General features: G+C 45.2%; 1 protein-coding gene and 1 non-coding gene across 4 annotated transcripts; one reads left to right on the forward strand and one right to left on the reverse strand.

The window, feature by feature from the left end:
- Positions 1–3575: 3575 nt before the first annotated feature.
- Positions 3576–3677, reverse strand: LOC111731285. The gene has a single exon (XR_002777056.1). It is a non-coding gene; the product is annotated as a U6 spliceosomal RNA (small nuclear RNA).
- A 764-nt stretch (positions 3678–4441) lies between these two features.
- On the forward strand, positions 4442–23540 carry LIG3 (DNA ligase 3). Of its 3 annotated transcripts, none has more exons than XR_002777053.1 (20): positions 4442–4570; positions 6572–7125; positions 9027–9170; positions 11058–11255; positions 11921–12072; positions 12741–12907; positions 13021–13098; positions 13523–13691; positions 15243–15398; positions 16346–16477; positions 16799–16878; positions 17850–17937; positions 18266–18343; positions 18654–18777; positions 19379–19521; positions 19860–19934; positions 20321–20467; positions 20946–21150; positions 21266–21648; positions 22776–22881. XR_002777053.1 is itself a non-coding variant. In XM_011379333.2 (20 exons), the coding sequence occupies exons 2-20, from the start codon at positions 6576–6578 to the stop codon at positions 23007–23009; spliced, it is 3039 nt and encodes a 1012-aa protein (XP_011377635.1). In that variant the 5' UTR covers positions 4442–4570; positions 6572–6575; the 3' UTR covers positions 23010–23540. The 3 variants fall into 3 exon arrangements, 2 of the variants coding, with proteins under 2 accessions (XP_011377635.1, XP_023378637.1); XM_011379333.2 differs by having other exon boundaries at positions 21530–21648; positions 22776–23540; XM_023522869.1 differs by lacking the exon at positions 4442–4570 and adding an exon at positions 4725–5532 and having other exon boundaries at positions 21530–21648; positions 22776–23540.
- The last annotated feature ends 368 nt before the right edge of the window (positions 23541–23908 follow it).

A 23908-nucleotide genomic window follows, 5' to 3' on the forward strand; every position in this document is an offset into this window, starting at 1 on the left:
GGAAGCTCCCAGGGGAGGGAAGTGGGGAGCTCTGCTGGTATAAAGGAAATGGCATGAAGAACAAGAGAGGAAGGAAGCATTCAACCCAGTCTTCAACCTCTGCCACCGTACCAGAGCTAGAAAACCAATTGTCATCAATGCTAGCCTATTAACCAGCTCAGAACCCAGTAGAGGACAGAGAACTTAATTTTGCTTCCCATACAGCCTCGTCTCTTTGTAAAATAAATTTCCCCTATGAAAATTATTAACTTGCCTCCTAAAAATTATTATCGGGATTTCACACTAGAAAACCCAATCTAAAAGTTCAGAGGAGATGGTAGCAACTTCGAGTCTCTCATTCCATATCTCTGACCTCAACCCTACCCTAGAAGACCCATCTCCATCCTATAGATCAGCTATTCCCAAAGGCACACTTGACTCCTCTTTGCTCTGTCCTACCTCAACCTGGCAGTTGCAGCACAAAGTAGAGGCCAAGAAACCTTTACTTTGAACCAACCTCCACAGCCTTTATAAGAATGAAGAGCCATGGGCTGATTTGAATTACTACATCTCTCTACAGCTGTTCCCTTTTAAATATTTAACCTGGCAACTACCACCACTGTTTTTTACAACTTATTTTAATTGTGTGGCTATTAAGCAAACCAAACCATAAAACTGGCTCTCGGTACTGAGATTTATGTAATTCATAGAACAGAGCTTATTAAAAAAGGGATCCACTGAGTGCAAACTATCCTCGAGTGCCTCACACCGACTCAGAAGGTGTGAAGCCTTTTTCTTATTCCTGCCTGTGGCTGCCAAGCTTCCAGTGAGTAGCATAAAAAATATCCACCCCTTTCTCTGTAAATTTTTTTTCTCCTTAAGAATCCTGATGAGTCTAAACACCAAGTTATGCTCTGTTCTTGAGGTGGTATAAGCTCTGAGAAGCTTACAACATAGGATCAGTGCCCTGGGGGGTTTAGGATCAAGGTCTGAGGGAGGGACTTCACCTGGGGACTTTGATAACTAGGAACAGGCTGGAGGTATTGTATTTATTTTCCACCAAGGTTGTTCTTGATTTGGATCATGAAACTGCTTTGAGACTCCAAAAAAAGCTCTCCCTCCAAAAATTCACTTACGCACAAATATTTGTATAAAATTTCAGGAGAGTTCAAGAGTACCCCAGAGCCTATTCACAAATCCCCTAGAGGTCCATGAACCTCAGGTTATTTTTTACTACTTTCACTGTTAGCACCCAAGTGACCCTCATTTCTCCCCTACATTTTTACAGTAGCTACCTAACTCACCTCTCAATTTCTCTACACAGCAGCCAGAGTGATAGCAATCCTGTTAAAATCTAAGTCAGATCATTTTACTTCCCTCCTTGATATAATCCACTATCTTCCCATTTCACCTGCAATAAAAGCCAACATCTTTACAGTGGTTTACAAGGCCCTACAAGATTTGTCTTGGGGATACCCTGCTGACCTCATTTCCAGCTCTTCTCAACCTTGACTCCTGTGCTCTAGCCACACCCATCTCCTTTGCTGATCTCCCAATATGATAGACACAGGCCTTTACTTTGCTGCTCCCTCTACCTTAGAACTCCATGCGGCTCTCTCCTTCATTCTTTCCAGTCTATCCACAATTGTCACTTTGTTGGTGAAGGCTTCCGGAACACAGTATTTAAAACTACAACCCCACCCTGCCCTGCCTAGGACCTCCTATCCTCCTCTATTTTTTCTCCATAGTACCCATCATCATCTTACATACTATGCATTTTTACTTAATGTTTATAATCTATCTCCCACACTAACTTGTTAGCTCCAGAAGGGTAGGGATTTTTGTTTTGTTTCACTGCTGTATTCTAGTTCCTGGAATAGTGTCTAACACAGAGTAGACACTCAATAAATACTTGACTGATTGATGACTAACTGAATGATTAAATTCTGCAGTGGTAGTAATGTATCCGGGCTGGGGTGTAAAGGGGAATATACATTTACTGAAATCTCTCTCAAGCAGTTTGCAAGTAATATAAGTCGCCTCATTTAATTGTCACACAGAGTCCTAAGAGGTATTTTTATTCCCATTTCCCATGAAAACTGAGGCCCGGAGAAGTTATAAAAACAGACGGAAGTTACACAGCCAGTGGTAGTTCATAATTCAAACTTAAGTCTGTGGGATTCCAAAGCCCTGCTATTCTCACCACACACTACCTCATTCTCTTGGTAGCAGTTCCTAAGGATATGCAACTGCCAGGTAGTTCATTTTAAAGTAGGAGCCTGAGTAAAAAAGATCCTTCATTAGGGGTTCCTTGTAGCTCTAATTAAGCAAAACAAACATTTAGAGTCTGAGTCTTTTTATACATTTATATCAAACATTGTCAATGATACAATGTATCGAACATCCTTCTGAGGGAGCTTACCACTTTCAGAGCTTCATTCATTCATTCCATTCGCTCATGGGTTTCATTCATTTATTCATAAATATTTGTCGAGTGCCTACTATGTGCCCAGTACTGTTCTAGGCACTAAGTATAAAAAAATGCATAAGGCACAGATGTCACTCTTTACAAACAGATTTGAGGTCTAGGGTAGTGCTGTCCAATAGAAGTACAATGCAAGCCAAGTATGCAGTTTTATATTTTCTAGTCACTGCATTTTCAAAAAGGTAAAAATAAACAGTTGAAATTAATTTTAACATAATTTAATGCAAAAAAGAAATAAAGAAATGAAAAAGAGAAACAATAAAAAAATAAAATCATAATATATTTTCATATTATAATACAATATAATCACTTCAACATAAATATACTAATGAGCAATTTTGCAGTCTTTTTTTATTTGGTAACATGTCTTTGAAATCAATGTGTATTTTACACTTACAGCACATCTCAATTTGGACTAGCCACATTTCAAAAGCTCTAGAGCCACATGTGCCTGGTGATGACAGCATCTGACAGCACAGGGCTAGGGAAAAAGACAGATACATTCAAGGGCATTTTCAAAACAACACAGTAAATGCAGTGATAGAGATATGTTCAGGCTCACTCAATTGCCAGTTAGGACTTAAGCCTCCAGTGACCTTCCAATCCCAAAGGCCTTGTTCATTCTGCAGCTCATTAGAGACTCTGCCCACTTTAAACAATGGAATTGTGGTTGGCCTCAACCAACCAAACTTAGTATGTCCAAAACAAAACTCATCCTTTCATCTTAAATACCTCCTCCTCCCCTCTCATTTTCTATTTCAGTTGATGGCACTATTATATACCTGCTTACTCAAGTCATCCTCATTTCATCTTTAGGTAAGTGAGCGCTATACCTAGAAGGTGATTTAAAATCTAAATTCTTATCAAAAATGCAGCTTCCTCTTCACCCCAACTAACTCAGCTCGTTCAGGCCACTTTCATCTCTTACAAGAACTCTTTTTTCCTTCCAGTTCTATTGAGATATAATTGACATACATCACTGCATAAGCTTAAGTGTACAGCGTAATAGTTTGACTTACATAATTGCGAAATGACTACCACAATAAGTTTATTTAGCATCCATCATCTCATGTAAATAAAATAAAAAGAAAAAAGGAAAAAACTTTTGCTTAAAATAATGGACTGCTTCATGAATTTGTGTGTCATCCTTGGACAGAGGCCACGCTATTCTCTGTACTGTTCCAGTTTCGTATAAATGCCGCCAAAGCCAGCACCAAGATCCTTTTTATCGGTTCCCTTATCTCTCTCTCTCCCACTCAGCTTCAAAAGTAATTACTGCTTCATAAGGCCCTACGTGGCTCTCAATCTCCTACATAATAAAGGCCAAGCTTTTTCACATAGCACAGGACTCCCTGCAGGATCTCACTTTTGCTTACCTAACAATGCCCTATTGTTTGCTGTTCCTGGACCCAGAAAAAGTTCACTTAACCTTCTCTGAGCCTACTACTCTTTTGTAAAAATAGCGATCCTAATCTCTCAAAGTTGACTTGAGGTTTCAGAAATAATACACACTTTAAACGATACACAATCAAGGGGTTACTCTCCTAATCGCTCCTTTACACTTTATAGCTATCTAGTGCCTCCTTTCAATTCAATAATATTTATTGAATACTTAATATGTGCTAGGCACTGTGTGGGACAGAGGGCATGACAGAAAAGTAGGTTGAATTGACGTGATTGTTGCCGTCACTAAACTTATTACAATATACTTTCTCAACCACTACCTTTGAGGACTAGATAATCTCTAACATTATGAGCAAATCAGGGAGTCCTCAGAAATTCAGGCCAGGCTGCACCCCTGGGCGCCACCAGCTGCCCGCACCTCCGCTTTCCTCAGCTGCGTGCGACCCAAGATTGGGAAGCAACCCCGCTCCCCAACATCAAACCCGGAGCCTCACTAGTCGAATCCGACCAGGGCCCGCGTGGCAGGCGGGGGGCGGGACGCGGACGCGTGTCGCGGCCTGGGCCGGGACCTTTGCGCCTGCGCGCTGCGGCCCGCTCAAGGACCCGGATTTAAAGCGACAGGCGCTACCACCACCGTGGCTGAGCGTGGCCAATAGTCGCTAAGTCACAGGCCTACACTGTGTGCCGGAGCCGGGGAGGCAGGTGAGTGGCGGCGCGGCGGAGCTGGGCAGTGGGGAGAGAGGCGGCCCGGGGCTCGGCGCGGCCAGGGAGCCAGCCTCCTCGGCTCCTCCCCCGCCCGCAGAGCTCCAGGGCACACCCTCCGTGACGTGACGGCCCCCCTGGAGCCCATGGGGGATGGTTCGCGGCTCTCCCTGGCCCCTACGGGTCCCCGCCAAGAAAGGTTCCTCCGCGGGGGCTGCTCTGGCCCCTGCCGGCTCAGCACGCTGAAGCCTTTCTTTTGCTGCTGCGTCCTTTTCCCCATCCAAGGGCTCTTTGCTTGGTCCCCGGCCGTCCGAAGCCAAGAGACTCGCTTCCCCACCTCCTCTCTGGTGACCCCGGGGTCTGCACCCGGCTAGTAACCCCTGCCCACTGCCCCGAAAGCATCGCGGGATGGCCCTCCAGGAAAAGCGGCAGCAAGGCTTTCACTTCCCGGCCTGGTGCAGCTCACTGGCCCGAGGCGGCCCGGGCTGCGTTCAGGCCTCAGTGGTTTCCTTCTAGACAGACTTCTTTTCATGAAATTCTGAGCAGTGGCCGTTGGGGACTGTGGGACAGGCTGGTTTCCTCAAAGCAGCATTGTGCCTCCTCGTGGCCCGGTGCTTTCTGGGCCTCCGGCCCTGCGGAGGTTGGGGTACTCTGAAGTCAGTACCTTTCATTACGGGTTTTAAGGGGTGCTTCATAAATCGTTCTTCCTGAGGAACATATTGAAACCTCATTTGTTCTGAGCCTCACTTATGGGCCTGCCAAACTTTCACATACTTCACCTCTGTGGTTATAAAACTTTTGGGGGGTATAGAGTACTTTGTGAATTTCATGAAAAATCATAAACCTTCTCTCCCCCAAAAAGGTACATATTAATATGCATATTTTATATATAAAGGAATTCAGAGCCTCCCACCCCCACCCCATCTGTGGACTCATTTTAATTTTCCCAACCATTCTTTGAGGTAGGTACTATTTTCCCTGTTTTAGAAATAAAACTGAGAGGAGTTAAAGGATTTTTCCCATCCCTGATTCCCATCCACCTACTTTCCTCTGCATCATGTTTCATTACAGTAAGTGAAGCCTGCTTTTCATTATAATCCAATAGCAATTTCACTACAAAGCGATGTGCAGGCTGAAATAATTTCCAGTTCATTTAAAATCGGAACTATGAAAATACTTCAGAAAATAATTAATCTAAGCAGATGGAAGGATACCATGCAGATATTATCCCTTGTTTCCATTGGGATTGATTTTTTCAGTTTCTTTGATTCTTGCTGTCCATTTATGTCAGCATTCCATGATTCAAGTTACTGAGGTATAAACAGGCTAATTGCACGTACGGAGCCCCTGCTGTGTGTCCAGCTCTGTTCTAAGGGCTTTACTCTTAGAATAACAATCCCTTGAGTTAGGTACTATTATTACCCATATTTTACAGTTGAGGAAATTCAGGAGTGGAGAGGTTAAGTAACCTACCAGAGTCACACAGCTAATGAGCTAGGACTTGAACCCAAGCATTCTGGTTCTAGACTCTCTTTAATTGCTTCTCAAAATAGGGCTTCTGATTAAATCACAGATCTTTATAGTAGCTTAATTAGTTTCTAAGGATGGCATATATGTTATACTTAACATTAAAAACTTCATGAACATAATGTAATTTTTTTGGTGATTAAAAAGAAACTTCAGGTCTTGTAATATTTAGGGGTCATCATTATGAATATCAGGTATTGCCGAGGCCTTAAGAAAGGTTTTATGTTATTTGGATTCTCTTGATTGTGATTTACTAGTTATACATGTGTGCAGTAGTTAATTGAACACCCTTTTGCAAACTGAATTTTTCTGTACTGGAACTCTTCTTTATCCTGTAGGCAATAAATCTTTAATATTTTGGGAAGTGTTTGATTAGTCAGCATAGACTGTATTAGGACCTTGGCCTTTGAATAAATGGGAAGCCTAGCCCCTCATTTATATCTCACCTTTTCTGTTCTTCACCCCGTCGTGCAGCTGTATGACTTTGGCTTTCAAGATTCTCTTCCCATCAACCCTCCGTGCACTCAGCCGAAAAGAATTGTGCCTATTCCGAGAAGAACATCTTTGGCCAAACATAAAACATTTCAGCCAGTGGTCAGAAACAGATCGGCTTCATGGGCCCTGCCTACTCCGGAAAAGAAAGCCTGTTCTGTCATTCCAGGAAGGCAGTCTAAGACTACGTGCCACCTGCCTTGTCTTATTGCCAGGGTCGCATGTGGGACTCTGCAGTGGGCCCTGTGAGATGGCTGAGCAACGGTTCTGTGTTGACTATGCCAAGCGTGGCACAGCCGGCTGCAAAAAATGCAAGGAAAAGATTGTAAAGGGTGTGTGCCGAATCGGCAAAGTGGTACCTAATCCTTTCTCAGAGTCCGGGGGTGATATGAAAGAGTGGTACCACATTAAATGCATATTTGAGAAACTGGAGCGGGCCCGGGCCACCACAAAAAAAATCGAGGACCTCACAGAGCTGGAAGGCTGGGAAGAGCTGGAAGATAATGAGAAAGAACAGATAAACCAGCACATTACAGGTGGGGTGAAGAATACTGCTTTCTCATCTTGCTAGTGCTGAAAGAAAAAGTGATAAGGAGAATAATAGAGTCCAATTTCCCTTTCTTTCTTTCCTCTGTTAACTTTTTATTTAGAAATAATTTTAAACTCACAAAAAGTTGCAAGAATAAAAATAGTACAAAGAATGTTTATATTCCCTTTACCCATTTTAATTATTGTTGCTGTCTTTGCTTTATCATTTGTGTTCTTGTATGCTCTATTACTCTTTCCTTACACACACATTTAGTTTTTTTCCTGGACCATTGAGTGTAAGTTGCATACATTATGGCCCTTTGTCTTTAAATAGTTCAATGTATATATCTTAAGAATAGGAATATTCTCTTACATGACCATAAATACAGCTAACAATTTCGATAAATTTATTCTTAATATAATACTTTAATCTACTGTCCGTATTCCAGTTTTGTCAATTGATAAAATATCTTTTATAGCTTTTTTTCCCCCTTCTATATAAAATCCCAGTCTAAGATCAGATATTGCATTTGGTGATCATGTCTCTTTAGCCTCCTTTAATCGAACATTTCTGTAGTCTTTCTTTTATGATATTGACATTTTTGAAGAATAGGGTACTATACCTACCACTGCTTCCTTTTATCTATCAGTTTATCTGAATGGACTCACAGATTACTTTTTTTTTCCTGGTGGGTCATAATTTTACTGTGATTTATTAATTTGATTCTTATTGTTCCATATTTGGCCAGTTGGGGAGCCCCTTTGAGCTAGTTTCTGTGTCCTGGATACCCTTATCATTATTTTAAAAAATGTTTTAAAGTTCTTCCTTACTCTCTGGCATAACAGTATGCTCTTAGGTTTATCTTCTGTGTATCTTGTCCCTGCCCTGGAATCAGCCATTTCTCTGAAAAGTTCTGGTTCCTGTTAGTGGAGAATAGCATTAAAAACCATAATCTGGGTGTTATGTGTCTTTGTTGCCATGAGTATCTTTTCTTAAGCCCTTTTAGCAGACTAGAACTAGAAAATTTATGTATATACTCGAAAACACGTACATACATACACAGGTACATATAATATATGTGCACATGCATGTATATTTACATGTATGCATATTTTATAAATTTTACACTGATGCTTCCAAATCCAGTTAGTCCTTTATGACCATCAGTGTCCTCAACTTTAAAGTAATGTTCATAGTTTCAATTAAGTATAGTTCTTGTCACTATAGGAAGATTAATAACAGTGGCTCTAAAAATGGGCATTTAATCCTTGTTCTTTGGAAGGAAAAAAGACATCTAGGAGAGAAAACTATTTCTCATAATTCCTTTCTCAAGCCCCCATCCTGCCCTATGCTGCCTTAGCCATTGGCCTCAGCCTTTGTTACTTCTTGACTCATCTAATTCAGAGGAAGAGAAATACAAAGTAGAGTTAAGCTGTCATATAGCTCAAATAACTCAGCAGCTGGAAGTTTTCCTGCCTATGTCAATCCAACGTTCTCTGTTATCCATCTTCATTTTACTTTCTTGTGCACCATAAGTTGGGGTTAATTCTGTGGAGCTAAGCTTCTCAGGTTTTATCTATTGATAAAATGTGATTTCCACTCTCTCCCCACAAATAATCTGGAGATTATTATATGTGAGATAAGAGGTGGAAAATGTTGGTGAAAATTTATTACTAATAGAAGTAAAGGGTAACTGGGTCTTTTTCCCCAGAACATCTTCCCCTCCAAAACCTTTCCCTCCAATTACCCACTACCTCTACTCAAAAAGACTGGCCAGCCAGCAACCAGCTTTGGGGTGACGCCATGGTAGTAACAAGCGAGGTTCTAAGAGTGGATGATAGACCTTTTGGAAGCTTTCTCAGGGATCTTTCACTGAAGGATATTTTTCTTTCTTTTGGGGTCCTACAGATCTATCTTCTAAGACAGCAAGCACACCAAAGAAGAAAGCTGTTGTCCAGGCTAAGCTGACAGCTACTGGCCAGGTGACATCTCCAGTGAAAGGTGCTTCATTTGTTACCAGTACCAATACCCGGAAATTTTCTGGCTTTTCAGGTAAGATAGATAGGTTTAAGGCTACTTTAGCTGTTATGGTCCACCTTTTAATTTGGTGTCCTCTTTGGGACTCCGGCTAAGAGTGAAAATTCTGTGCTGTCTCGTCTCAATAATTTGCTTCCATCTGAGCAGAGACAGATAATGGCTAATTCTCAACACCCCAACTGTATGGCATTTCTTTGCATACTTTAATTTCTATTGCAGCAAAAAGATGTTTGTTTTGTCAAGACTTTTCTCACAGTAGTTACTTAGGTCAGACAGATTATTATAACTTGCCTTTTACTTCCTTGTTTTTTGATAAAGAATTTTGAGAAATGGCATCCCTAAACTTACCCATACCAAAGAAAGTGTGAAAGAAGGCAGATATCATGCTTGCCCTGTGTAACAGATAGTGTTGGATTAGAGGCTTTTACATATGTAGTTTCATTTGTTCTTCAGTTAACCTTTGAAAGAACTTTTATTAGGTCCATTTTATGAATGAGAAAGTTTATGTTCAGGTTCATTATGGTATTAGTATTTACACTGAAATCTGTTTAACTCCCAACACCTGTGCTCTTTTACCCTACACCCTGCTATGTCTTTTATTTGGAGACATTCCGTGACTGACTCAGGTAAACAAAATGAAGCCAAAATACATGGATTCAGAAGTAGCTTGAAGTAGTAGTAAAAGAAACCTAGACTTGAGTTTAGAAGACCTGGGTCCTGATTCCAGCAGTATCACCTGACAACATGCTCAGGGGAGCAAGTCGCTTCACTTCTGCACCTCTGTGGCCTCATCTGTGAAGTGGCAATGGCAACACCTGCCTCATTTATTCCACAGTGTTCTCATGAGGACTGAAGGAGATATGGTTGTAAACATGGTGCCTGACTCTATGGGATTTTTTATTCTTTTAAAACTCTGAGGTTTGTGTTTTTGTTTAATGGTAGGCCAAAGATAGAAATACGGAAGAGTTCAGGTGACAATAACAACATGTTTCTGGAAGGGCCCTGGTCCTGGGGAAGGAATTTGAAAGAAGTTGAAGAGAACAAGGTATTCTGGTGCTTAAAACCTGCTGAACATCAACACTTTGGAGGTTCTGTCCCCTAAAATCCTCTTTAGACTCCAGGTCAGAGATGAGGATGCATTTATAATTTACAAAGCCCAGACAAGAAGACGCTTACATCAGCAACTTGCTTGCTAATGGCTCTCCTGCAAGCTTGCAGAGTGAAATTTGCTTTGTAAATGGTCACAAGAACTTAAGAAGGGATCACTCAAGAGTTACAGTTATTTTAGGGTATCTGGAGAAAAACCCTGCTGGTCGAAAACCTTTTATTTTGACAATAAGAAAGAAAAGATCATGGTGATGGTGGTGGGTGGGAGTGGCAAGGGGCTGGGAATGTCTTCTCAGGCCTTGGTCTTCTAATCAGTAAGAAGAGATCAAACTAGATAATCTTTAAGGCTTCTTCTAGCTCTAACAGCCTGTGGTAGCATTGGTTTCACATTGACTAACATGTCTCATGATTTCTTTCCCCTTCCTCATCCCAACTTTTCTGGATTCAGCTTTACAATTGCTCTGAGATCCTTCTAACCACTCTTGGCATGAAGGTGGCCTTTTTTCTTCTGTGAAGTGCTCATATAAAAAGATGTACATCAGCTGGTCCTCTGCTTGGGTGTGAGGCCGCTGTTTCTTTACCATTAATAGCTGTAAGATTTGGGGGAATTACTTGATCTCCATTTCTTTACCTGTAAGATAGGCGTAATGTATCTACCTCAAAGGGCTATATGGGGAGATTAAATGAAGCTACACATAGAGCACCAGCAGAGTGCCTGTTAGTTTTTCTTTCTTCCTTTTCAGCAAGGCAGAATGAATTATCTATGCTGTTTCTCCCTTTTTCTCTCTCCAACAGCCATGCCCAACAACTCTGGGGAAGCCCGCTCAAGCCCTACCCCTAGAAGAAGTCTTTCCTCAAGCAAATGTGACCCTAAGCACAAGGATTGTCTGCTACGTGTGTTTCGGAAGTTGTGTGCCACAGTGGCTGAAAATCCTAGCTACAACATGAAGACTCAGATCATCCAGGACTTCCTTCGGAAAGGCTCAGCAGGAGGTAGGACCTAGAGCATCCTGGGTGGGCTTTTCCCCTGGAAAGCCCAGAGCCATGGCTAGCTTCATGGGCATATGAACTTGTTCAGTTGCATGGGGCCCCATGCTTGGTTTAATTGCTCTGCTCTTGCTGGCTTGAAACTCTTAATAATTTTGACCAACGAGCCCTACATTTTCATTTTGTACTGGGCCGCACAAAGGATGTAGCCAGTTCTGCTCTGAGCACTTGGCATCTTTCTTCCCCTGCCCTATTCTACCCCCAGGAAGTCAAAAGACTCTATTCCATTTGACTAAGAGGAATATTCACTATCCTACATGTTTGATTAGGTTTTTGTGACTCACATGCACAGCTTGGAATAGAATCTTCCAACCCTGCTTTCATTCATCTAAGAAATCATCACTGAGCATCTATAAGGTGCTCGTCACTGGGCACACTGAAGTAAAAGTCATGGCTCTGCACTGCAGTAGTTCATCCAGGGGCTAAATTTGGGGATGCAGACACATAAACCCCAGCCACCACCAAAGAACACCATGGTCTCTGCTAGTGTCATAAAATGCACACGGTACTATAGCATCACAGGTAGTGATGTAGACATCTCTTGCAATTCCTTGAGTTAATGTATGTGTTTAAGCTTTATTTCTCAAGAAGGGTTCCTCTTCTGTCTCCAGATGGTTTCCACGGTGATGTGTACCTAACAGTGAAGCTGCTTCTACCAGGTGTTATTAAGAGTGTTTACAACTTGAATGATAAGCAGATCGTGAAGCTTTTTAGCCGCATTTTTAACTGCAACCCAGATGATATGGCACGGGACCTAGAGCAGGTCAGAGGAAGGGCAAGGTCAGGGGCATTCCAGGTGGGGTTCTGCCAAGCCAAGCACCTGCAATCTCTTTTTTCTAGTTGGGGCACATATTTTTTTTAAGAAACTGAAACCGATTTGCGCAAATTTCCGTTTGAGAGGAGCTGAATGTGAGACTACAGCTGTTAGTTTCACAAGGTTCTGAGGACTGAAATTATACTGCTGAGCCATGAAAGCCTAGCTCTCGAGGGTCAGGATTTGAGACTTCCTGCTGTCCTTCCTGGGACTCTTATTCTGGACCTTAGTTTTTCTTGCTTTTTTCTCCCCTATAACTTGGGCTTACCATTCAGCTTTGGTTTGTTCATGACTGCACGGAAAGTTTCTGTCCAAGTACCCCGTTATCTGATGACCATATTGGTCTCTTAGTTCAGGTTCTAACAGGAATCAAATTGGCTCAGCCCTGGATTTGTCCTTGTTTCATTTTTCGTTAAGGCAGGTGGCCAGAACCCTTGGTGGGTGGGGGTACCCTTTCCAGGACTGTGGGTGGGATAGATTCTTTAAGAAGTAAGGTCGATATGTGTGAGCTATGGACAAGAGTGATGATTGAAATCTCTGATTCAAGCCCTGGGGGTTTGGGGGACACACTTGGCCACTCAGGGGTTGTTGCAGTGGCATTTGGTTTTTGGAGACAGGGTGACGTGTCAGAGACGATCAGAGTCTTCTTTGAGCAGAGCAAGTCTTTCCCCCCAGCTGCCAAGAGCCTCCTCACCATCCAGGAGGTGGACGAATTCCTCCTGCGGCTCTCCAAGCTCACCAAGGAGGATGAGCAACAACAGGCCCTGCAGGACATCGCCTCCAGGTTGGGGAAGCTGCCCAGCGGAAATGGGCTTGGGAAGATGGAATCTCTAGGGAAAGAAAGTTTGGGGGTCCAGAGCTGTTCAAAGACCAAGTTGAATGTGCCTCATCTCCTAGGTGTACAGCCAATGACCTCAAGTGCATCATCAGGTTGATTAAACATGATCTGAAGATGAACTCAGGTGCAAAACATGTGTAAGTACCAGCTCTTCAGACAGCCTTGGCTGCCAGCTTCCTTTGTTACCAGCTGGTATCAGGACTTTGGAGTCCTGATCTGCATTTGAATCCTGATTCTACCTTCTTCTTTCCTGTGGGACCCATCACTGGACCTAGCTCAGCCTCTAGTTTCCCATATATAAAATGGAGATAACAATACTCTTATCACAAAGGATGGAATATGTTCCGTAAGCATAGTATGAGTCAGTTGCCTACTCCAGCCCCCTCTTTGTTAGGGCAGCATGTCCAAGAGCTGTTTTGCCTATGAAAGTCTTTAGATAATAGAACATAACCCCTTCCTCATATATTGAGACCCCTCCTCTCTCTGAGGACAGACTGCTATCCAAAGCAATAAGGTCAAAGACAGTGTTTTTTATTTCCATGCTCCTGTTCACATTGGCAGGTTAGACGCCCTTGACCCCAATGCCTATGAAGCCTTCAAAGCCTCGCGCAACCTGCAGGATGTGGTTGAGCGGGTCCTTCACAATGAGCAGGAGGTGGAGAAGGAGCCAGGCCAGAGACGATCTCTAAGTGTGCAGGCCTCACTGATGACCCCAGTGCAGCCCATGCTGGTAAGGAAGCTGCTCTGGCCTTGCTTTCTACCCCTCTCCAAGTATACTATCCTTCCATGTGAGGTATGGAAGCATATGAATGCTGATAGCCCCTTGCAAGTTGACTATAGGAGTTTGGGGAAGGAAAAGTAGAGATGCAGAGGGCTGTTTCTCAATGAGGAAGTAAAAGCAAAGGAGAAGTCAGCATGATCTAGTGTAAGTACCTGAACTCTAGGCCCAGCTCTGCCACCAATAAGCTATAAAATCTTAGATGAGTTACTTAGCTTTTCTTGATCTTTAGTTTACCTATGTGAATGACATATGAAACCCTCTGAAGCGTCTACGTAGAATGGTTTATCATCTTTCCTGAAGACAAGTGGATGTGTTAGGTAACTCCTGAGGTTCTGTGACCTGCCCCAAAGTAGCTGTGAAAGTTGGTGGCAGAGTCAGGCTTTCTGTGACAGGGTGAATTAGGCCTCCTTTTTTTCTGGACAGAGGAAGCTTAAGGAATGGAGACCAGCTCTGAGAGAGAGCATCATGGGCCTCTGCTCATTTCATGAGAAATGGGATTTCCTTTCTGGCATTGGTTTTCCTATGTTACAGGACCTTCCATGAATGCTGCCATGCCCACTGTCGGATCCTTTGATTTGTTCTAGTGGTGTGCAGTGCTTTTTATGAAACGGTTTTGTGTGTTATACTAAAGCTTTGGTTTAGGGTTTTATGTTTCAGATGGGGAAGTGTTCTCTCCCTCCCAGGAAGGTGGGACAACCAGCACCAAAATTGTGAGATCTGCATACCAGGAACGGGACCCCGGTCACCTGCAGTAGTGGCCTTTCTGACTTTTATAAGAATTCTTTCTGGAGTCTGTTCTACAACCTGCCATTTAAAGAGTGGCATGGATTATATAGCTTAGCAGTTAACTACATAGCTTTTAGAGTTGGGCCTATATTCAAACCTCATTCCTGCCACCTACTAGCTATGTAACCTTAAATACTTCCTTAAACTTCCGTTTTCTCATCCATAAAATGAAAACAGTATCTGTCACATTAGATATCACATCAAGGAAGGAATGAAATTATATTTGTGATCTGACACATATAAATGACCCTAACATGGTAGCCACTGTTGTTTAAGTTAAGATGGCACAGGTATGTGAATAAGCATTCCTGTGTCATTCCCTGTCCTCAGGCTCCTTGGTCACTGCCACCCTGCCAGCCTCACTGTCACTTTTTAATCTTACCTCTATGTACTGCCTGTGCTGAGATAACTGAAATGTTAAATAATAAGCCAAAAGCCTTGCAAGATCCTAAATTATTGGGGTTGGGGGGGGACCAAAATGCTGTTTCAGTGGAATTTTATTTTCTCTACAATGAGTTGCATTCCTCAAAATGCAATCTCTATATATGACACTGCTCAGCCTTTTCCATGCTCATCACCTCTTCAGTGGCCTACTGTGAGGGTGTGTTCTGGCAGTTAGTCCCCAGAACCTGAGCTCTCGGGCTCTCCCTGCTGTGTAGTCCCTCATTGGGAGAACACCTGTAAGTCTCCAGGCTTTTCTTTCTCCACCCCAAGGCCGAGGCCTGCAAGTCCATAGAGTATGCGATAAGGAAGTGTCCTAATGGCATGTTCTCTGAGATCAAGTATGATGGGGAGCGAGTCCAGGTGCATAAGAATGGGGACCACTTCAGCTACTTCAGCCGCAGTCTCAAGCCTGTCTTACCTCACAAGGTAAGGTTCCTTCATTTCTACCAGGACTATCTTTTCCTTCTGCTTCTAAGAATCTCAAGGTCAGAGTTCCATAGCCGTTCTAGCTCTGGTACACAATAGGTTTGTTTTGTATTTGTTGAATGAATAAATTAATTAATTTATTCATTTTTGGACTCTTCTGATAATGAGGGGCTGCTCAGTAGGCACAGCCAAAGAGCCCAGACTTGAGTTAGTTAGCACAGAGCCCCAGTGGACAGTGATGCTTCTCTTGCCCACCATGGTATTGGGACAGTGAGCTCATCTGGTGAGTGACTTATAGTGCTTATCTTTTGTGTTTCTCTTTCCTGTGTGCTTCCTCCCCTCTGAGCTAAATTACGGCTCGTGTACAAAGGGTTGTTGGGCCATCATTCATGAATTTGTCCAACAAATATTTATCGAGTACTTAGTCTGTGCTAAGTGCTGTTCTAGGTAGTAGACATATAGCAGTAAAAAAAAAAAAAAATGGACCAAAGTTCTGGACCTCTGGAAGCTTACATTTCTGATGTAAACACAATCCCATGTGGGACATCTGGGAGCCAGACTCCTGCCCTCAGTCAGGAGAACCTCATTCCTCAGCCTTTCTTAGCTCATAGGGCCTCTGTGAACATTTGGGGGTATCTTTAGGAAAAGCAGCTAGAACATCTGGCTCCAGTAGCTTGTGAGTAGATGGACTTTCTGTCCCTGCTACCCCTTCTTTCCTAGCTCAGATTTCCATGATGGGTAGCTCGCATCCTTACGTCTGGCCTTCCTGCTGTAACACCGAGCAGTCAGGCCACTTGTTCCAGGTGTTCAGAGGAGAGTTAAGTAGTGGCCTTCCACATGTTGGTGGTCTGTGTTCCTTCTGGGGACTGGGTTTTGCTTTCGGTGGCTCAGTTTCAGGTCCCTGCTGCCTACTTCTCCCTCACCTAAGTGACCCCTTCTACCTCCAGGTGGCCCACTTTAAGGACTACATCCCCCAGGCTTTCCCTGGGGGCCACAGCATGATCTTGGATTCTGAGGTGCTCCTGATTGACAACAAGACAGGCAAACCACTGCCTTTTGGGACTTTGGGAGTGCACAAGGTACTGGCCGAGGGCAAATGTACAAAATGAATGCACATGTCTGCATATATGTGCATGTGCTATCAGTCTAGAAGGGGAGGAATCCATCACTCAGGATTGGGCTTACTCTGTTTCTGAACTGTTAATGAATTTAGCCCTGAGTTTAGATGTTTTGGTTTCCACTCAGGACCATCTGCTAAGTGCCCTAATGGCCCAGGGGCTTCAAAGCACAAATAGGACTTTTCTATCGGGGGCTTCAGAGGGTCCTCAGTGGTACTACCCATTTTTCATGCCCTCTTATTTTTGTCTTTCACATACCTACTATCTCATTTTTCTTTACAGAAAGCTGCCTTCCAGGATGCTAATGTCTGCCTGTTTGTTTTCGATTGTATCTACTTCAATGATGTCAGTTTGATGGACAGGTGAGGAATCTCTTTTCATTTCCTAGGTGGTGAGGTGGGGGGTTCCGATTGGAAAAGAGGGAGAAGGGCCTGTAGCATATACCTCTTTGTGTCCAGTAGCTGGGCAGGGCCAGGGACTGTTCCCCATTCAGTGTTAGGAAGAGTAGATGTGTTGACTAGATTTCTTCTTGACAGCTTACGTCACAGAGAAAACCCCAACCCCCACCCCATACTTTCTCTGCTACAGCAAAATTGACTGTTGACAAGAAATAGACTGAGCACAGTAGGGTTTCAGTTTATTTCTACAATAGCACCCACAGGGACGTAAGGCAGATGGTTTTCAGGTCAGAGGTTTTACTTTCAGAAGAGGCCAACAATAGGAAGCGATGAGTGGGACTGTCTAGAGAAAACGAGCAGTCTTGACTTAGCTGCCTCCAAATTATTAGGCCCAAGAAACCAGTACTGGCCTTCTCACTTACAAAGTGTATCCCTGCCATAACCCCTCCCACACTGGCTCACATTCTTGAGTTTGGAAGGGGAAGGAAGTGGAAGGGAGAAATAATTGTTGGGGGTAGGAGTTGGGGTTTGGGCTTCAGGTCCTGAGGCCTGTCATCCTGCTGACCCAAGAACCAGCCAGCCTTGGGCCTGAGGTATGGCAGGGTGCTGGGGATAAAAAAAGAGAGTGAGAGTCATTTTTCAAGTGGGACCAGAATTCATACAATCTGTTTGGGCTAAAGGCCAGTTCTCCTGTGACTCAATGAAGTAGAAACAGGAACCAGAACAATGAAGTAGCTCTATGCCGTAGCTCACGATTGTCCGTCTTTGGTCACTGGAGCCCTTGTAGCCCTTGACAGGCAGAAATGTTAGACACGAAGGCTTTAAGCCATTGCAAACCCTCTCATGAAGCAGTTTATTGTGTCCCTTCCCTCTTCAGAACTCCTAATGGAGGCGGGAGGGTCCTGGCCGGACCTCAGCTCTCCTCTCCCCTTTAGGCCTCTGTGTGAGCGGCGGAAGTTTCTTCATGATAATATGGTTGAAATTCCCAATCGGATCATGTTCTCAGAGATGAAGCAAGTGACGGTGAGCGAAAGCAGTGTCCTAGTGGTTTAAGAGCAGCAGGGTAGAGAACTCCTTGGCTTAGATGTGACTGGGAGTGAGTCTTACTTTCTTATGGGGGCTGCTGATATGTATATGTTGTCTACTAGTCTCCACCTAGGAGGGCAGGGTATGAAACACCCTAGGTAGGGTCCCTGCTTTGCAAGCCCTTTGATCCTTATATTCAAGTCAGGGTGTTTGCAGTGGGCACTTTATTAGTGTGAGAAAAGGAACAACCTCCATCTTACTCCCATAGCACCCTCTCAATTCTCACACTCTCTCTACTCTCAACATCTCTCCTGTTATCCCTCAGAAAGTCTCAGACTTGGTTGACATGATAAACCGGGTGATCAGAGAGGGATTGGAAGGGCTGGTGCTGAAAGACGTGAAGGTAAGATCCTTTGCTTTCTCCTGTAGACTTGAAGCTCTCCTTTGATCCTTTCCTGCCCTGGCCAGGAGATGGCAGTGGCGGTCTGAGGTGTTGGGGGGTGGGTGCTGAGGGGTCATCTTTCCAGAGTTTGGACACCTCTGTTCTGGGTCTAGAGAATGGGTTAGTGTGTGTCTTCTGTAGTGCCTGGAGCCTAAGGGCTCTTCCCCAGGGTGGGATGGGCACTGATAGATCTGATATATTGAGTGAAGAGGCAAATCCCGCCCTCATGGAATTTCCATTCTAGTTCATGGTTTCTCTTGCTTCCCCTCAGGGTACATATGAGCCTGGAAAGCGGCATTGGCTGAAAGTGAAGAAAGACTATTTGAATGAGGGGGCAATGGCTGACACAGCTGACCTGGTGGTCCTTGGGGCCTTCTATGGGCAAGGGAGCAAAGGTCAGGGTGGCCTCTGGCCTGTGGGATGGCACTTATTTGAAAGGCACCACGGAAGGTAGAGGCTGGCCTTTTTACTGGCTTGATTTACCAGTTAGGCTAGTCATGACTTCCAAAGTTTTGGGATCAGGGGCCCCAACCTAGCCCATGTCCTATCAGACAGCAATATCTGAGAGCTACAGACTTAGGCAGGGAGAGGTCAGACAAGAATACCCTGTGCTAGTCTAGCACAAAGAAGCTCACCAACTATTTCTTCAGGGCATGATAGCCTTCTCCTCAGGGAAAATTGGTTTGCTCACTGGAGGGAAAGCTGGGCTCTTAGGAACTAGTACTTTTAGGCAATCTACTATGTGCCAGGCACTGTTCAATTCCTTGTACTCCCCTCCAGAGCCCAACAAGTTATGCGTGATTATTCCTAGTTTACTGAAGAGGAAATTGGAGCTCATAAAGCTTAAATTATACAGCTAGTAAGAGGTAGAAACAGGTGAACTCTGGCACTCTGACACCAAGGCCCAGCCCTTTCCAACAGGCGGTCTCTAATTGGGCACGTGGGGCTGGCAGAGATGGCTCCCTCCATCCACAGTTTAACTCATCCCCCTCCCAGGTGGCATGATGTCCATCTTCCTCATGGGCTGCTACGATCCAAGCAGCCAGAAGTGGTGCACAGTCACCAAGTGTTCAGGTGGCCATGATGATGCAACACTGGCCCGCCTGCAGAAGGAGCTGGACATGGTGAAAATCAGCAAGGTGAGGAAGGGACCTGGTTGGCCCTGGCCTCTGGACTGGCCATCATTACTGAGACAGGCTGCACTTTGGGGACTGCAGGTATCACTTATCTGTTTGCACAGACAGGAGAGCTGCTGCTTAGCCATGGGAACAGTATTAGGGCTTCAAAGTCTCTGAGTGCCTACCTTGTGGAAACTGGGCTGCATGCCCTCAAGGCCACACCCTCTCTGGGCAGGGAGGATCCCGTGGGGTGAGGGTCAGCCTTTTGTGCTAAGTCACTTCTCACAATCCCATGACCAAGACGGGGCTTAAGTCTGGTTTTGGCTTGGGAATATAGGAGAGCATCTTTTTTCCTCCAGGATCCCAGCAAGATACCTAGCTGGCTGAAAATCAACAAGATCTACTATCCTGACTTTATCGTCCCAGACCCAAAGGTATCAACCCGGTGGCCTGGGGTCCTCTAGCCCACAGAATGAGTTTGCAAATTCTCTAATGCCAGAGACACCGTCTCTGCCTCATTGACAGTCTACCCAGGGACATGGATCTGGACTGTTCAGCCAAGTGACAGGCTTGGGGATGGCCAGTCAACACTGAGGAATCATCCTCAATAGTGAGGGAAAGAGGGTCTGCACTTCACTGACAGACACTTGAGGCCCAGGACTTCCCTAAGGTCACATAGCATCAGCAACAAAAGTGAGACTTGAACCGTCTCCCACCTGTTAGTCAGTGCTTATTTGGTTTTAACTGTTCTGTATTGCTTCTAGCTGATTGGGAGATGTTTGCTTCTTAACCAGTGAGTGACCTGACTTCCTCCTAACAGAAAGCTGCCGTGTGGGAGATCACAGGAGCTGAATTCTCCAAATCTGAGGCTCACACAGCTGATGGGATCTCCATCCGATTCCCTCGCTGCACCCGAATCCGTCATGATAAGGATTGGAAATCTGCCACTAACCTCCCCAAGCTCAAGGTGCCAGCTGCATATATGTCCTCTGCCCCACTGTCCCAACTTTGGAATGTTGGGCATCTGGCCCATTCACATGTCCTCTTTCTTCTCCTTTACCCCACTCCACTGAGAAGGCAGTCAGAAAGGGAGACCAAACCGCTGATGGGCCAGAGCAGCAGCACAGGCATCAGGCCCCACTGAGCAGCCCTGGGTCCCAAAGAGCTTCTGCTCTCACAGCATCCTGCTGAGGACTTGGCCCCAGGCTATAGCCTCTATATTGTTGATAAGAACTAGGGAACAGAGAACAGTGATTTATACCAATTACTCAAGAAAACATAGCCAGAGTTGAGAAAAGCACCAAGGAAGCCAGCTTTTCTCTATTTGTCTTTCTTCCCTCTTTGTTCTCCAGCCACATGCGCCTAAAACATACCACACAGACCGCCTTTGAGGCCAGTGGCTGGGAAGGGAATAACCACCTGCTATTCTCCCAACCCCTCCTCAGGAACTGTACCAGCTATCCAAGGAGAGGGCAGACTTCACCGTGGTGGCTGGAGATGAGGGGAGCTCCACTACAGGGGGCAGCAGCGGAGAGAATGAGGGCACCTCAAAGCCTTCTGTGTCTCGCAAAACCAGAACCTCCCCCAAGCATCCTTCTGCCAGTGCCAAGAAGGCAGAAGGAAATCTGAGTAGCCCTAACAGCAAAGGTGGTAAGAAGGGAGGGGGCTGACGTGATGAAAAATGCATGTGAGGGCAAAGATCAAAGGACAGGGATCCAGTGTCCCATTCCAGCTTTCAAATCATCTGATTCTCTGTCCACCGCAGCTGACAGTGACTGCATTCCTGTTGTATGTCCAGCCATGGGCCACAGGCCATTCTGCTGGACACTCTCCATCTGCTCAGTAAACCTGACAGGACCCTGGGAGAACCCATCTGATCCAGAGATAAGCTACCTCTGAGCTCTCTCTTTTCTCACCCATGCACATAGCAGAGCAAGACCTGGCCCTCTCTTTGCTGCCCTGACTTCAGGAACCATTATCGGGTCCCTCTACCCTTTTCTTAGTTCTTATCCTCAACTCGTTCCTGCAGGCCACAAGCTGACTGCAAAGCCTTCTCCTGTGAAGGTGGGAGAGAAGCTGGTCACAAAGTCTTCTGTGAAAGTTGGGGTGAAGCGGAAGGCTCCTGATGAGACCCCATGCCAAGCAAAGGTGAGGGTTAAGAACAGCAGTGCACTAGGGGCCAGTTTTGCCTAGGGCCTCATGTTCCCAACCCTTTGCACTTGAACTTTGAGAGATGAGCAAAGGTGTTTTGGGGACTAATGGCCAAACCCCTCTCCCTTCCTGCAGCTGCTCCTCTGTCCTGGGCAGGGCCAGCAGTGCTGCTCTTCCACCCTGTGCCCTCTTGTTGCCTTGCAGAGGCGGCCAGCCAGCAAGCAGAGAGGAAGGAGAGCTGTGCCTACAGGCAGGAGATAGAACAGCCCAGCCTAGCCAAGGGAGGCTGCAGGGACATTAAAGGGGAGAAAGCCCACTCTGGGTATAAGAGTGCAGCGGTGTGAGTTTGTACCAGCCAACGAGGACCGGGGAGAGGGCATGCACTGCCTTAGTGACTCTCCTCCCACCTGAGGAGCCTTTTCCCTTTTGTATTCCCTGGTCAGGGAATTATAGCTGCCAAGCACCTAGTGAGGCCAGTAACTAGGCTCAGTTCTGGGGGAGCTGATGGCCTAAAGGGCAGATAGAGAAATGTGGTAACCATAGTGTGACTTCACCACCCCACACCCCCACCAGCCAAGAGCAAGCACTGAAGTCTGGCAGCTCAGGCCCTATTTCTAGGCCTCAGCAAACCTATAGTATTTTCCCATCTTTTCCTACCTGAAGCCCTTGAATCCATCCACAGTAATGAGCTGGGTTTCTGCTCCCCCACCCCTCACCCCCCACATCTAACTATTTATACACAGTGGACTACCTGAATGAGCAGCATCACTGAGAGCCAGTGGCCCATCCCACCAGCCACCGGATGGTTCTCAGATGGTTCTCGGAGACGTGCTTTTTCCTTATCCAGGTCCCTAACGTTGGGACCTGTCCCCTCTCCATCCTTTTTAGGCAGGAATGGAGGGGAGTGTCAGCCCTATGTAATCTGAAGTGGCTGGATAATGGGGGGTTTTGATACCTGTGCCTTTTCAGCAAATTCTGACTCATGTCCTGACCTCTAGGCTCCCTGTTTCTGGCTTTTTCTAACCTTATTCTCTGACCTGTGCTCATCTGGGTGGAGACACATCTGCTGCCAGCACAGGACCAGCCCCACTTCTGACCCCACCCTGACCTCTGTGCATTTGCAGGTGCTACTAGACATCTTCACTGGGGTGCGGCTCTACCTGCCGCCCTCCACACCAGACTTCAGCCGTCTCAGACGCTACTTCGTGGCATTCAATGGGGACTTGGTACAGGAATTTGACATGGCCTCAGCTACACATGTGCTGGGTAGCAGGGACAAGAATCTTGAGGCCCAACAGGTCTCCTCCGAGTGGATTTGGGCATGTATCCGGAAACGGAGACTGGTAGCTCCCTGCTAGGACTGCTGCCTACCCTTCCCTACCATGGGTTCTGGCTGGGGCAGAACAGGATGGGGACAGACTTTCTTCTCCAAGCAATGTGTCTTCCAAAACCCACCAACCATGCATGGTCTCTCCCCAGCCAGGAGTCAGGTGCTATGGGTGCCACCAGTGAAGAAACTGACTTCCGTTTCTCCTGCTGGTTTACATAGATCTTTCAGATCTGTGTGCTAGTTTTGTCTTTTTGTTCTTTAAAAAGCTGTTTTCCTTTAAAAAAAATAACACATCTTACAGTTATCTCTGTCCTTCCCCCGACTTCTACCCCGAGTAAAGTCAAGGCTGGGCTACCGAAGCTCTGTCCACGAAGCCAATCCCAGTGACGGTCTTCTTCTTCCTGCCTGCCTCCTTTTACTTCTAGGCTCATTTTAAAATTGTATTTCAGAGACTGCCCTCCCTCAGAAAAATGCTGCTTACATTTGGCAAGACTTGTATTCATCCCTTTTTCCCAGGAATGAAACCTCATTGGAAAGAAAATAAAATGAATTTTCTGACGTGTCCGTGTTCTGTTCCAGGGTATGGGTCTGGTTTGAAGGGAGGGGAATCACAATCAGGTAGGAAAATGGGGCCTTTATGAAGAAAACAAAAGTTGTTTGGGCTACTCCTCTGGGGGACAGAAGGCTCCAGGATGATCTGCCTCCTCAAATTCTAGAAACAAGGCTGTTCTTTAAGATAACCCACCTGAGGACAAATCTACACAACTTATTTACAAAGAATGGCTCCTATGCCACCCTGAGGCTAATTTATTATAAAAATAATTTAGTTTAGACAAGTGCTGTTCAATAGAACTTTTTGCAGCAATGGAAATAGCCTATAAATCTTCACTGGCCAATATGAACTAGCCACACTGGCCTTTGAGCACT

This window comes from Pteropus vampyrus, unplaced genomic scaffold, assembly GCF_000151845.1.
Source record: "Pteropus vampyrus isolate Shadow unplaced genomic scaffold, Pvam_2.0 Scaffold358, whole genome shotgun sequence".
NCBI classification, from domain to species: Eukaryota; Metazoa; Chordata; class Mammalia; order Chiroptera; family Pteropodidae; genus Pteropus; species Pteropus vampyrus.

What these genes read in the sequence shown, in the direction of transcription:
- LIG3 (XM_011379333.2), top strand. Translation starts at nt 6,576, where the DNA reads ATGACTTTGGCTTTCAAGATTCTCTTCCCATCAACCCTCCGTGCACTC. An exon ending in CTATGGGCAAGGGAGCAAAG is followed by an intron (nt 18,778 to 19,378) that starts GTCAGGGTGGCC and finishes TCCCCCTCCCAG; the next exon opens with GTGGCATGATGTCCATCTTC. An exon ending in TTATCGTCCCAGACCCAAAG is followed by an intron (nt 19,935 to 20,320) that starts GTATCAACCCGG and finishes TCCTCCTAACAG; the next exon opens with AAAGCTGCCGTGTGGGAGAT.